This window comes from Diabrotica undecimpunctata, chromosome 7 (assembly GCF_040954645.1).
Source record: "Diabrotica undecimpunctata isolate CICGRU chromosome 7, icDiaUnde3, whole genome shotgun sequence".
Taxonomy (NCBI): Eukaryota; Metazoa; Arthropoda; class Insecta; order Coleoptera; family Chrysomelidae; genus Diabrotica; species Diabrotica undecimpunctata.
The window spans coordinates 137,982,072-137,998,465 of record NC_092809.1 but is presented as its reverse complement, the minus strand read 5'-3'; the positions used below and the strand labels follow the sequence as shown (position 1 = coordinate 137,998,465).

At 30.7% G+C, this 16,394-nt stretch overlaps 1 protein-coding gene across 3 annotated transcripts in view; it reads right to left on the bottom strand.

Annotated features, from left to right (window-relative positions):
* Positions 1 to 16,063, bottom strand: part of LOC140445900 (high mobility group protein DSP1-like) — a 36,617-nt gene extending 20,554 nt beyond the window's left edge. Inside the window, exon 1 of one of the 3 annotated variants that reach the window (XM_072538320.1) lies at positions 16,013 to 16,063. In XM_072538320.1, the coding sequence (XP_072394421.1) occupies positions 16,013 to 16,048 (36 nt within the window). In that variant the 5' untranslated portion in view covers positions 16,049 to 16,063. Of the gene's footprint in view, positions 1 to 7,704; positions 8,367 to 16,012 lie in introns of those variants that run through there. The other 2 variants (XM_072538318.1, XM_072538319.1) reach the window with 2 other exon arrangements.
* Between the last annotated feature and the right edge of the window lie 331 nt (positions 16,064 to 16,394).

Sequence of the window (16,394 nt, the reverse complement as noted above, 5' to 3'; positions counted from 1 at the left end):
TCGAATATAAATCAATAAAGGGTTCTGAATCGAAACAAACACTATAAAATGCATCAAATGTTTTTTTGTTTGGTACTTCGTCTCGCGTTACTATTTTCTCAGACCTTATGAATTTCGAAGACGAAATTTTTGAAATCTGTGAAACTAAACGATACTGAATAGACTGAGTTGTATTACTTACAGATCTATGTATATACAAAATACAAATAGAAGAAATATGTACACCAGATAATAGAAAATGAATGACAACGAAAAGAGGGACAAAAGATCACATTGTTAACAAAATAAAAAAAAAACAGTTTTGATCAATGCATTAGTTGAATTTCCCTACTAAAAATACAGCAAATCTATCATTAAAATGAGTTAATGCAGAATATTTGTGAAGACGTATGGAATGGATATGAACTTGGCAACTAAGGAATTGCCGTAAGGACGAGTACTTTAACCATGGAACATAATAGTTGTTGATGACTGACCTGATCCACGGACTCAGTAACCAGGTGTTCAAAAATCCTTGTGACTGTGTAGGATGAGATGCTTTATTCATTACGTTAGGCAGAGACGCAAATAATGAATAAGTAACCAAATCAGCCTGTTGTCTGTAAAATATGCAGCTGAATCTCATTACATGGTCATATTCTGAAAGTTGAAACTGAGTGAAACGGCGATGAAGCTCAACGAACACCGAAAAAGGTTTAATAAACGCGCATTTTTGACGTAGAAAGGAAAATGTTTGGTGGTTTATTGAAAATGTAAAGCTGGGATCCAACAGCGCCTAGAGTGTCATATCCAACAAGGTTTTAGTTTTGATGCATATGATTTGGATTTGCGCGCCTTGAACACAAAATGATCTTAACAAGTGTTAAAAGACCCGAAAGATTTTCAAAAGATATTTCAGCTAGCAGTGTAGAAAGTTTTACATAGTCAAAAGACTAATTTATGTACAACCTATGGGAGATGTACAATATTTAAGGAGTTATAGAACTTGGTAGCGTCCTTTACAGAAAGCATAAAATCAAGAAAATAACAAGTCATCGGCACGTTTATGTTTCATAAAAAGTAAAAACGTGTCCACAAACTCAACAATTCAAGAAAAGCATTACTATAAAAACATAGAATCTGAAATTCTTTCCGAAATATTTTATATTTAGGAAAGAAACAACTTCATAATAAGACAACACTTTTATACATTTATAACCCTAGTGCCTAAATCCTATATCGCTTTAGAAGTAAAAATATTATCTAGAGTGCATATATTCAAATTGAATAATTATATCTACCCTCTTATTTGTTTTATGTACGTATCCTGTTGCGTTAATGTCACTTGACATCAATATCCTCTAGTATTTTCTTATTAGGAACATTTTAACAGTCATTGGGACCTTCAGTATCAAAAAATACATATTATTTTGAACACAGCAAAATTTACTTCAAACAGTAAAGAACAATAAAAAAATTGTTACAAAACAGAGTAATAAGGCAATAGTATTCAATACAGTATTTAAAAAAAAATAAAAAATTGAAAATGTGCAATAGAAACATTAATTGTATATACAAGCTTAACACATACGATTATACGACTGTTAAGATTACCCAAACTAGATTGGCATAAAACTTGCGGTGGCGATCAGAAAAATAAATCAGTCAGACTATAAAATAATAACAGAAGAACGAAAATCTGAGCCATTATAATTTGTTGACTGGAAAGAAAATTAGAAGATACATATCAGATTCATGTAAGCAATATACTACTACAGCCTGATTATTCTTCACGTTTGGTATTCTTTATTCATTGAGTTTGTGAAAATTTTGAAAAAAAAAAAAAAATAGTTTGTAAATTGTTAAAAAAAAATTGTTTGTAAAATTTGGTTCGAGCAAATGCCCAAGGAATGCAGCTTAAGGCTTAATATGCCCGTTACACAAAAAGGGGAAACAACTAGAATGCAATAATTACCGCGGAATAACTCTCCTGAATACAGCATACAAGATATTGTCAAACATTTTGCATGGTAGATTGAAGCCTTATACCGAAGCGTTCCTAGGAGAATATCACGAAGGTTGTCACTCCACCTTTTGCGCGGTCATCCGATGCTTCTTCTGCCGATTGGTGACTTATCTCTTGCTATTTTGAGACACGGGTCTCCTCCATTCTGCTTATGTGGTTATTCCATTCTTTTTTTTATTTTGTGTCCATTCATTTATACACTCTACGTTACATTTTCCTCTAATGTCTTCACTTCTCTTTCGATTTCTCAGCGTATTCCCTGTAATTCTTCTTAGTACTCTCATCTCTGCCGTTTCCAGTAGCCGTGTTCTGCGTTGTGTCTGTGTCGGGTCTTGTTTCTGAGGCATATGTCATCATTGGTCTTACATTTTCTTTATAAATTATTGATTTAGCCCGAAATCGAAGAGATAAAAAGGATTTAACAACGAATCCGGTGGAAACAGGACGAGACAGACCAAAGCTGGGGTGGATAGATGGGGTAACAACACAGGTTGCTGAGAAGATCGGTGTTGCTAACTGGAAAATCCAAACAAGGGGCAGAGCAGAATAGCGAAGAAAGCTTTTGATAAAGTCGAGGCCCTTTCAAGGGCTGTAGCACCGTGATGATGGTGGGAAAATGTTGACAGATCATTGTCAGAATAACATAAAAATTCCTAGCACTTTTCTTACTAGACTAAATAAACTTAGTGTCGAATAATTCTTTAATTTAAAAAATAACAATGATCATGAATACTGAGAGTATAAATATGCCACTAAAATTTACCTCATGACTTATGGACTATCTACTTCTTTCGTCATCTTGCGCTATAGATAGGAAGTTATTTTTATAAGATTCGAATTTACATGTCTTATTGATGAAGCAAATACCCACTATATCCTTCTGTTTCAGCCCTTAAGATTCAGACGAATAACTATACATAATTTTATCCAATATTCCAATTTTTTTATTACTTGTTTTACAACTTTAATAAAAGTTTTTATGTACTGTAAAAAGTAACTACTACAATGTAATAAAAATTTTAAATCACCATAAAAAATTTTAAAATCCTTAATTTGTGTCCTGTTTAGAAATAATAAAGTACTGACGTAATTTACATATTTTTTGATAATGTAGGACAAAAAAGTCGACGATAATTCGAAATATGCCCCTTTTTGAAGTATTTTTCGTCTTCGAGAAGAAATCTTTTTATAGTAAAGCACTGGACGATTAAATCCCTGTGACTTTAAACAAAGCCACACTAAAGTGTAGGACTTAAAATGAACTGTAAAGTAAAACAATACGATAACATAACAGATAGACATAAGATCATATAACTGGTAAAATAGGGCAAGGGATAATGGAATGGATCAATGAGGACAACAGAACTATACTTGGTACAACTAATTAACATAAACAAAATCAGCTACAGAAATAAAAAGCAGAAGAAGGCTTGCTTATTATATCCTAGTATAAATTATAACAATGTAAATTATAACAGAATAAAGAAAGTACACAACGCTATGGAACGGCAAATGCTAAATATAAAAATTAAAAAAAAAAAAAAAAAAAAAAAAAAAAAAAAAAAAAAAAAAAAAAAAAAAAAAAAAAAAAAAAAAAAAAAATTAAATGTCAAAACTAAAACAGCAACAGCAAACAGCGTATTGGCATATCCTAAAACGAACTTATAATAATTTAAAAAACTTCACATACAAAACTAGAAATATACTATTCTTTTAAACTCCATTAAAAACCTATACGAAAAACAACCCCTGATTAATGGTCAAAATAGCTAGTCTTGAAAATAAATGAAAATATCCATAAAGAGTAAAAGTGTAAGGTTGTAGCAACTTTATTGAAAAATCAACCTAAGCCATAAAACTTTAAAGCACATAATAAAATGTCAATCACTGCTACCATAAATAGGACCATAACAAATCGGAATTAATGATTTTAGTCTAGACAAGAAACCATAATTTATTTTTGATGTAATGTGATGTAAGTTAGCTAGTTAGCTTCAATTTTTGGTTTTATCAATTTAACCCATCCATGCGGGTCAGGAAGAATTCTTCTGATAAAACTAGTTCAGTTAGTGAATTTTTTTGTTGAAGCGTGTATTCAGGTTTACTTTTTTTGTCCAAACTAGAATGATATAGATCATGTAGTTACCAGAGATTCAAAATGGAAGGCAATAGAAAAGCCTTGTGTGAAAGAGTCGTTTTGTGGTTCACAAAAGAATCGAGTTTTAAAGAAACTATAATGATTTTAAAAAGGAACATGCTTCATTTATTTATTTAGACGAAACGGATTTTTACTGAAATAAATCGAATTTGGTAGGGCGTGCGTATAAAATCCGTCAAAATCAGCTGATTATCATGAATAAGATGTTTGTGAAACGGTTGAAAGAAAAACTGCTTCAGTTTACCTACATGAACCATCCGCTACCAAAAATTCGGAAATTTTAAATAAGCAACCAACAAATTCCTGGAGAGTACAGAAAATACAAGAATGGTTAACGAATGAAAATATTTCATTGCCTCAGAATTCTTTCAAGCCGGAATTACTGCAGTAGCTAAAAGGAATGAAAAACCAAAAATATTTATAGAAGATGAGATTATACATAAGTAAAAGGGGAAAATTCCAGTGGTTGGCTGTTGGCTACCATAGTTTAAAACAAACTTACATAGAAGTAGAACTTCTTGTATATAATGGTATATTATTTGACAATACAAAATAATATACCATTATAAACAAGAAGTTCTTACTTCTATGTAAGATTATACATAGTTTTGGACATAATGTGCGAAGACGGCCCTATTACCATTGTGAATTCAATCGCACTGAACAATTTGGGGAATATGCTAAACTTACTACAATAATTATATTGGACGTAACGGTCAAAGTGACCTAGCAGTTTTGGAAACATGTCAAGAAGCATTGAATAGTGCTACTCCTGCAATTTGGTAAAAAAGTGTGCGTAAATGTGAAAGTTAATAGAAGTAGGTGGATGGGTGAAAATGGTATCAAAGCAATTTTTATTTATAATAAACCCAGCCATCATTTATAATCCAAATGAGGTTACCAACGACAGTGATTATGAGTATGGAGCTAATTCTTGATTACACTGAAGGTAATGTTTTCATTTACTCATTAAGAAAAATTTTGAGTGTTAATATTTTATCAGTAAATACCACTACAATTTACAAACAAAAGAACTGGTAATTTTCTTCTATTTTTGCACTAATAATAATTGTACATTTCTCTGAATGAATGCAAAATTAAACAGTTAAAATCGCATTTTTGTTTGTCTTCGACAGTGCTTCAAATATTGGGAGAATTTGGTAAAATTAAGAGACGAAGCAATCCATGAGGCTAAGAAGCAGCAAAGCCTCTAGAGAAGATCCACTGGTAACATGAATTAGGTAGTCAAAATTACGATGCCTTTTGAGTTGCTGTGCTATCTGTGATAATGAGAAAATACTCGAGGAATGGAGACTAGATCTTATTTTATCAATACATAAGCACAGTGATAAATTAATGTGTACGAATAACACTACTCAGTGAGCATTGAATATGTGGATAGAATTCTCCTTGAAGAGACCCGAGGAACATGATGTACGACAGATGTAATGAAGAGGAGACTAACAATTTAAAAATAGATAAAAAGACAATGATTTCGTCATTGAAGGAAAACTAGACAAAAATACTAAATGAAAAACTTACAATTAAAGAAATTTAATGGTATATTTATAAAATTACTACAATAATGAAAATATCCTAAAGGATTACAATTTTTATCAGACCATCATCAGTGAAAACTTAAGCATTTGCAAAGTTTTCACTGATAATGGATGGATGTACTGAGAAAACGTTCTGATGAAAATTGTAATCACTTTGAATATTTTCATTAATGTAGTAATTTTATAAATATACCAATTACACCAGAAGTGTTTACCCATAGGTTTTTTAAACCATGATATACAGCCGCCGAAAATTACTAAATGAAAACTTTTTCGATATACAACAATAATTTACCCGAATTCGGCAGAAATCATGTAGTCTAACTCAATATAAAAAAGAAGAGACATAATATAAGAGATGCATTATGTTTAAATGGGAATACAATAATTAGTTAATAAAAAAATTATATTCAGTCCGAGTGTAAGTGAATATACTTCTATAAATAGTTAACTTTACCCTTTCATCTTGTCAAATCGGTCATTTGGAATAATTAGTACTGTAATTCTTCAATTATTTACGTATTAAACTCTCTCGAGAGATCGGATAGCAATTTAAAATGAAACGGCATGGGTTGTCAGCCCAGGGGCATTTTGTATAAAATAACGTGCAGGTAGTGGACCTAACCAGCCCGAGAGACGGTAGAAGGATTAACCATTATAGACCAGTTCCTAGAAGCGGTAGATAATCTTGACAGGACAAAATGTATTTATTTTTTGTCATACAGAAGAAATTTATTTGAAAAAGATCGGTAATTCGTGGGAAAAACAAAGCAAGACAATGATAAAATTTAGATATTTAAGTCGGGATTTTGTGAGTAGAATAGAAGAGAGGAAAACGTAGCAACCTACAGATGATTTGAATTGAACGAAATTGCATGAAAAGGTTATTTAAAAAAATGGGAACAACTGCAGAAGTTGGAAGAATAGATTTAGAATTAAAACTACGAACAGAAATATATGAATATCAAAGATCTTAAAAGTTAATTGTCGATTTTAAAGAAAATAATTTACAAAGTGTACTTATGACCATAATCCAAATATAATATTTTTACATACGGAAAAGGTTATTATTCTATTGGATAAAAACACGAACACTGTCTACAAATACATGAACCTACATGTATATACAGAAACAAAAGAAACCCGAGAAAATAAAAATACTACGGAGAATGCAAAAAAGAATGAGTACCCCTTTAATACCCACAGTAAAAATTTCAGTCAAGCGATGGTATATTAGCTGCAATATTCGGTGAAGATTTTAACTAACGAAACAGATGACGAATAATCCCATTGTAAGGGCAATGAAGTGGGTTTTTTGATAAATGAACAAAAATACAAAATACTGTAAAAAAATTTAAATACAAATTTTGGAAGGAAGAAAATATTCACGCAGTCAATCTCAGTAGAAAAATTTGAAATATTGGAGTGACTGCACCCGAAACGAAATGTTTAGAACAGCTGAACGACACATGAAATTCAATATCGAGAGAAAGTGTTAACCTATGTAAATAAAATGAAAATATTGTCCAGTATTATTATCAAAACGTAACACGCAAACATATTAAACCTGTAAGTATAAGATAGAAACAGTGAACAAATTCAGTATGAAAAATTGCGGAAAACAACTTTTCGGGGTAAAACAGCAGCTCATGTTACAGTAATTATACGTTAATAAAAATTCTCATTAATTTTAATGCAACTATAACCATTAAAAATAAAAATTTTGTATACTATGCAGATTCATTTTAAAATATCTTTCATGCCATACAGAGACCTCTTTCATACTGTAAACTGATGGCTCAACTAATAAATAAAAATTTGTTACTACATATTTTTGTCAGATTAATGTTACTTAATTACACATTTATTGGATATTAGACAGGGTTCCCCGCAGCAGCTTATACTTCAACCAAATTTCTGTATGTACAAATGTATATCGGAACAAATCAGTAAAATCAGAGATAAAGTTATATAAAACATACTTTAAAGCCTGGCCTAAAATCTCTCCTTACCGGGGATGAGGGATTTTGTACAGGTGGCATTTGTTGCTGCATTCCGTGTATACTATTCTGCAAATTTTGTAATGTGTTGTGCATATTTTCCATGGTAGACGAAGGATACCACCATTGTGTTCCTTGTGCAGGTGCAGACAAAGTGGGATTTCCACCTGTCATACTATAATCGTAGCCGCGAATACCGGCAGCACCAATGGGGGACGTAGACGTCACGTTAGACACAGTAGTAGCGGGATTTTGAAAATTGTTTGCCATTTTATAGTTAAATGTTTGCGTATTAGATTCATCTTCTACTTGCTGTTGTTGTTGTTGCTGCTGCTGCTGTTGTTGTTGGAAAAATTGTTGCTGTTGTAAATTTTGTTGATCGGCGGCGACAGATCCCGGCCACCACATACCCTCTTCCCGTCCACCCCAAGAACGGTGGTCGGACATGATTGAACTATAGGAGGGGCTATTCTTAAAGTTGCCCGCGCACTATACCTCACAAACAAAAACCATGAGGATGCACAACTAAAAACAACACTACACTAATTCTTATTCGACATCGCCGTGACAAAAAGAGATAACAACTGAAACAACGACGACGATCGAATTTTAAAAATTATTGGTACATGTGCACGCGACAGCCGTTCGACACAATCTGGCAACACAGGCAAGCGAAGCGAGAGTCTGAGCAGAGGCAGAGGGACGCCAATACATGGATGCGACGAGGACGCCCTCACACGCAGCGGAGATTGTGAGAATTTCAACCCGCGTCTCCTCACCCTTCTTCCTTCCAAAAGCTGCTGCGGCGGTTGCCGGTCAATAAGAAGCCGAATCGAAAACCTCCCAGAACCAACTCTTGCGGAGGACGAGAGGAAGGGAGGGTTTGCACAAATTGTGTTTCTCTCCCTCTCGCTCTTTTTTTAATTAAAATTTGCTTCATTAACTATTCTGCGATGGCAGTGTACTAATGCCGGATTTGTCATATTAACTTAAAAACATAATACCCTTTTAAGATGAAATCCCGCCATGTTAACAAGATCTCGAATTGCTTTTTATTTAAAAAAATATGTTTTCCTTTAATCCAGTGAATTATTCAAATTATCTGAAGGAAAAAAAAAAACAAATAGGAAACAATACTTACTTATCAGTTGAAAACTTTCCAGATACATGGCATAATATGAAACGATCATAACGGTAAATATGAAAAGGGAAAAATCATTAGATAGGATTTGAAGAAGGGCAACATTTAAATAGAAATGGTAAACTAGAGCTCTCTGCAAGCTGAAATTTATGTACACACTAGTAGCTAAATATGAATGAAAGCTGATTAATAATGTTCTAGTTACAAGGAACATCAAAACTAAAGGAAAATTAAAATACAGGTTTGACAAACATTTGAATTGGTAATATTGGAAATATTTAGCAAGTTAATAATATGTAGCAGCAAAGACAGTACACTCAAATAGATATTCTCTAAATGAACATAAAGTAACAAACCACATAGTGAAGATTAGAACAATAAGGGCGAATAACATTAATCAATAATAACGAAGCCAATATTAAATGACTTATTACAAAAAGCCAGAATGTCATCAAATTAAACAAAAACATTTATTATTACTACTTTATATTCCAGATTTCACAGATAAACTAGTGAATAATAGCAAATGACGGATATATTACACACATAAAACTGAAGAAAACTTGAGAAACAAGAGAGGAATTCTTAAAAAAAACAAGAGCAACATCTTCCGAAATCAACAAAGAAACCAAATAATTGTTGTAAACCAAATAAAAAAGTACTTATCCTTACAACAGAATCCAGCACTTTAATTTCATAATGATATTTTAAATATTTCAAGGTTTAGAAACAAACATCCACTCTGATGTTATTTATTACAAGTTGGTTTTCTCTTCTAGCGAGGTATGTTTGAATGATTCTGCAACTGTAATTATTATTTTGTTAATTAAAACAAACGAAAATTTATTTCGATTTTCCCGACGGAAATGGGTAAAAGAAAAAAGTAACTATGATTTAAAGCAAATATTAGAGCAACATCACTCGCAACATGCTATAATGCCTGCGGAAAAGCTTAAAGTACTCAGGATAAAAAATATGAAAAACTACAAATAGCTGTAGGGGCGCGTACACAACATTCGTTGTGACTGTAGGGTAAGGGCGAATATAGAGGGTGAATCGACACTGTGCCCTTTAATATATAATGATGAATTCAATTATGGGGTAGATATATTCAATTTGCAGAATTTGATAATTAAGATGTGTGTAAAAATACAATAAATTATAGGTTTGTAAAGAATGTTAAAATAAAATACATAATAGAAGAAATTTTTCCAGAACGAAAAGAATAAGTATTACTAATATTAACTCGGCTAATAGTCATGTGGTATCATTAAAAAAAAAAAACACAAAAGAACAAAAAGACAGATTACGGAAAACTTACATACGTTTACAATAGGAAATATGCAGATATACTGCAGAATAGTTATAGCACTTTTGGAAAAGATGCACATAACAATGCATTAAACATCAACATACATCACAAAAGACCTCATGGACTATGCCATGTGCAATGAAAACTGCCTGATCTGGAACATAGACCCTCATCACAGTTTAATGCTTAAAAGAATATAGTGTGCCCTCATATCGAATAGAGATACAGATTTTGCTATTTTGAAATGTGAATGTCTTTGAACATAATATGATTAGTATGCTGTAATCTTTGAAATTTTTATTCCCCTGACATATTTTTAGATTAACATGGCACTGTATAATCTATCCTAAAACTAACACAATCTAGTATAACAATGATTTATCTCTAGCAACAATCAACACTTGAATAAACTGGAGACAAACAGGTTTTAATTTTGTGAAAAAATCTACAGAAAGAAGTAGAAAAAATACTATTCAGAAACTCAATACTGTAACATATTTTGAAAAAATATATTTTTGCTAATGAGATCCCACATCATTATAACTTTTATTGTAAAAGTGAGTCAACTTCATTATTTGCACTATAATTTCTTAGATAGTGTTACTTGTTTAGTCAGGGAAGTGAAACTACTAAAGAATAAGATCTTAGGGATTTTTAAAGAAAAATGTGAGACTGAAATTACTACATGAAATTAAAGTATACTTTAAATTTAAAAATAAAAGATGTTTCAAAAACACTAAAAATATTACCAATGAGATTTTCATACACAAAAAACAGAATAAGCAAATTAGATTATCCAATGACAGACTTACATAAGAATATAGTGAAGAATAGAACTACAATAACAAAGTTTATTTATTAAACCAAAAAAAAAATACAAAACTATTAAAAATTTCTACAAAGGAATTTATTATTAGGGAGGATGAAAAGTGAATATCTGTATTTTTTGTCTACACATTAATTTTCAAAATACTCATTATTTAAATATTCAAATTCAATAGGAGATAATTCACTTTTACAACAAATTTGGAGTAATTTTAGGTTATAGTGGAATAAATAGGATGAATGAAACATGAAAAATACGGAAGTATCATCAGCATTATTGAAGATTGATAACAAAACAGTGGAAGAAAAAAAGACAAAATAAAAACATGATAAAAATATTGAGATTCTGATTGCGAAGTTCTTATAGAAATAGCCATGGTAACAGTATGATCGATATATTTTCAGGTCACAAAATTCTACACTAACATGACAAGAGCTTTATATTGATAAAATAGAAACAATTATCATTGGCAAAAATCCCAGTATATACCATTGTCTCTCCATCAACGATAAAACATTAGCAAGAGTTCACTACATGTGAATAACTGTTCCTATAAGTTACAGCCAATTCCAAACACAGCACCAAAATAATTACCAATTTTACTAAATTTTGTTCAGTCAACAAAGTATACCAGAAGAATCAAGAAGATTTTAACTATAAACGAAAGCAAGGACTGGGGAAAATGTTTTCAAGTGAAAAGGGAGAAAATCAAGACGAAATAAGACAAAGAAGAGGTCAGCACTAAGTTCAATTATAATCTCAAATTGGTACAAAAATGTGATGGAAACCAACAGAAATTTTGTCAGCAAAACCATATCTTGAAAACAAGTCATAGGAACAGAACTAGATATTTTGGAGCCTGAGAATAATTTATGACGAGAAGAAAGAAATTGTGTTTTTGGTTAAAAGTAATTAATGAACCATATGGCATACTGACACCAAAATTACAAGATGTATTGGAGTGAAAAGTATAAGATGAATGGGCCACATTTAGAGATGCACTGACAATAAGATAAAAAAAGTCAAGTAATTCCTAAACATTAGAGGAAGAAAAACACTAAGAACAAGTATGATTCTGAAATTATTTTCTAGTACTATTTCTATATTTAAATTTCACTTTCCCAAAATTGTTTAATTTGTATTTTAATAGTGATTTCCTAGATGATAATCAAATATAACTTATTTTCAATTGAAGTTGTGGTTCATTTTCATTAAATACAAGAAAAAGTAGAACATAATGTAAAAAATTAAAAAATGACTAGATAAATAGTGATGGAGGTAGGATGAACAAGATAGACAACAAAGCAAACCACCTTGATCCAGCAGGTAGTTTGCACCATTATACAATGTTACACTAAATAATTACATCTGTTACAATAAAGATCTTGCCTAAAATTGTTATTCACAGGTTTCTGTTAAAGCACAACTATTATGTTAACTTGCCATATCTAAAACACAGGCAATGATAATGTAAAGGTATTTAAACTAAGTACTCTACAATGATCAGTAAACAAAAAATCAGGATAAAAAGCCTTAATGGTTGAATGTATTTAACTAGAAAGAAAATCAATAATAAAAATAAAAAAACAAAAGGATGGCAACATTTGCTAATGGTAATGAGCATCTTGAACACTTTCAACAACTGATGGTTCACAAAAAATTACAATTTTCAGCCTATTAGAACATAACCAAATATCTATTCAAAAAGAAGATTAAAAGCAAAAAAATTCACACTAAAAAACATTGGATACCATGTACCAAACTATGGAAAATATAAAATCAATTACCTCCTATCAAATATATATCAACAAACTCCACTTTAAACTAAAGATTAAAAAACAATTAGCAATCTAGGTATTTAAAAGGTTAATGCATCTTGAAAATGGTTTTGATTTTGCACTTCAGTTTATCATCTATTAAAATGGAAAATCACAAAGAAATCACTGTCAGGTAGCCATTCCTTAGGCATAGAAACCTGTTTATAGGCCTAGTGTTTATTTTATTTGTATTAATTCACTATTTCAGGATAAGTACTTACTTAACTCAAATGTTTTTTATAAAAAATTGTCAAAATTTCTGAGAAATCTACAGATAGGTACAAATGTTGAATAATAAGAAAAGGTAATAAACTGGCTATTATCCTCATTTGGTATGCAAATCACTAGATTTCTGTAGAAGATTAAAACCATAAAATGTGAAACTATTATTCATTATTAAAAATTAATTCTTGGAAAACAGGTGTTATTCACAACAAATAAACAGTTAAACAAATTCATGAGGGATATTGCTTTCAAAGAAAATAAGCTCCTTAATAGCTGATGACTAAAACCATTTCCAGGAAGGCATAGAAAATTTATCAAGAAACAATCATAAGAAAAATGCATTGGTAATGTAAAAGATAAACAATTACATAATAAAATATTTAAACCATATCAAAACATTTTGAATAGACAATATATTTGGTACTCACAAATTTAAATCAAACAAACTGTGACTAAATGTTTGTAACTTATATCACTTACCAACTACAGTAGAAGCATAAAAGCATATATCAAAAGAAACTATTAAAATTGGTTTAATTATTTTTATAAATATTGAAATTAAACAACAAAAACCCCACCCTAACTAAGGATACCTATACCTAACACTATCATTATGTGCATGGTCCTAAAGGTTTGGAAACACTGGGGTTCTATGCCACCCAGGACCCATCCAGAAAACTATATAAAAATTGCTAGGATCTAACCACGGATCATTATAGAATGATGCAGACAATATTTCTGCTAGATTGGCTCTGGAAGTTTTCTTTAAAATTTCGGATGAGGAAATAATGCTATTAATGGCATTTTCTAAATTACCATCTGTTTGCTAAACAGATATGAGCTTCAACGCATATGCTTTTAGTCTCGAAAAATCCTAGTCTAAAAAAATTTAAAACGAACAATGTATGAGTCTTGTATCTTCCCAGAATTAATTACATTTATGATCTTGAAACAATGGTGATCAGACATCAGACATAGATCCCAAGTTTCAAACAAAGAGTAATGGAAAAAAAATGATGAGAATAGTAAGGGACAATTCTTTAACTTTTACAAACTGAAATTCAGTGTAGTAGAAAATGCTGCATGAAAAAATTGATGCCACATCAGGCAACAACTAACTACCTGAAACCTTGAATGAAGAAGATAGAGTAAGAAATGAAGTAATTAGAAGAATATAAGATACAACATTGAAAAATTAAGTTTTGGAAATAATAATTGATAAAGATAATTAATCACTTTCCCTCAATAATAAAAACAATGGCTTAAGCTCCTAGCAATAGGTGACCATTTTGTAAATATGGGATCAGTATTAGACAAATGAAATTTTATGAACAAAAATGACTTAACTTTGTTCAAAAAACTGTTGAAAAATAAATAGAGAACTGGTTAATGATTACTTGCAGCATTACAACAAAAAATGTAAGTATGCTAGTATATCAAATTTAATTAAAATCCGCAAAAAATAATATAAAAATATGTAGAATGAACGCTATTTATTCTAGCTAGCTTACTCACAGCTCCAACAATCTGAAGAGTGTATATATTATACAGATATAATTTAGAAATTCCTATACCTAATATAATATTTACCAAAAGAACAAAATATAGGTGACATTAATTATAAAAATCACTCGAAGTACATTTTAGAAACTTTAATTATCTCTAAAGGCATAATATCAAAAGAGATATTGAAATAACAGGGCTTTATCGGAAAATCAAACAAATATTGAAATTGACAAAGAACTAATATTTTCAAAGAGCAATCAAATAATACAAATACCGAAACAAAACAAAAAGAAAGTATCTACTTTAGACAAAAGAAACGGTTGCGTAATTAAACTATAGAACAGCATCAAGAACAATTTTCCTCATGATGCGTTAATGTTACTAACTGAATGTTTTGAAATTCGGAAAGATTTTGTTTTTCCTATATCCGCCAGAATAATGCCACACATCAGTTGTAATAATCATATTAAAAGAAATATTATTTTGACATCTTTATAGAAAAAACTCCCTGACGAAGTTTTTAATTCTGAGAAAAGCTTGCATTGTATAAAATTTGTTTAATTTGGTAATATCCAACAATATACATTTCAAACCAATACAAAAAAATGTTGTAATGCTAAATAACACTTTGGCTAAATTTTCATTAAAAACCGTTAGAAAATGCTACCCACTTACCATTCTTATTATGTATCAAAGAATGCCAAAAGTTGATACAAGGGTATCATTTATATTTTATACCCCTAAATTACTTAAATATGCCGCATTTAGCTAATAGTAAAAATTTTTAAGAAGCATCTAGTGTTGATTGCAATTATAATACAGAAAATTTGCCCTTTCCTTAAAAAAACTCATTACAAAAATATACAAAAATTCTTTCAAAAATCAAGGCGTGGGCCTTGTCTTCCAAACAAAATGGATGATATTCTTAATTATCTATTGAATTGATCAATCACTAAATTTCCTAAACGAAAATTCGTAACCGAAACCAATTTTGAGAAAATTTACAAGAAAATCTGATTTGGCGGCAAAAATGAACGCTACCCAAGTTAATTTCAATAAAACGTAAAAAAAGGAACAAAGGCGTCATTATGAGCTACGTCATCAATAAAAGTGATCATAATTATTATGAATATATCCAGTAAAATCCTTGTTATTCCATAAAATCATCTAATTCAACAAAAAATCAACCACATTTTGCATCATGTACCCTATGCATTGTACGTATAATATGCCATAAGCTTAGTACAGCATAGGGAAATACACAGTGCAAATGGAGTCCTATACGTTTGTATAGCTTGCCATATGAACGGCTCCAAAAGATAAGAAAATTATTTACTCGAATTGTACAAAAGTTACAAAGCTGAAATTTTATAAAAAAATCAAAAACAAAATTGGGTATCATATAAAAAATTACCAACGGCTCAGCAATCGTACAAGTACCGAAAATTAAATCAGAACTTCACCTCCATAAGAACCAATGCTTTGCTTATGGCAGCCATTTGCTATACAAGTTATATGTACAGTAATAGGATTTAACGGGTGTAGATTCAGTAAAAACTAAGAACTTCACAAACTGGCGACTACTATTACTTGATAGTATATTAAAATATCTATACAGAAATAAAATATGAAATAGTGACAAGTTCCAGATCAAAAATAAAAAATAATTCTTACCTTTCAAGCTTTCGAACAACTAATACACGGCTTCGTATTTCGTATTTGGAACCCCACGCCACTTGTGAGGTGGACAGAGAGCACTGTTTACAATGCGCTGTGATTGGCTCGCTTCAAAAATAGCGCGTAAAAGTAACGAATTACAGTTGGTAAATGTCATTTGATTGGTGT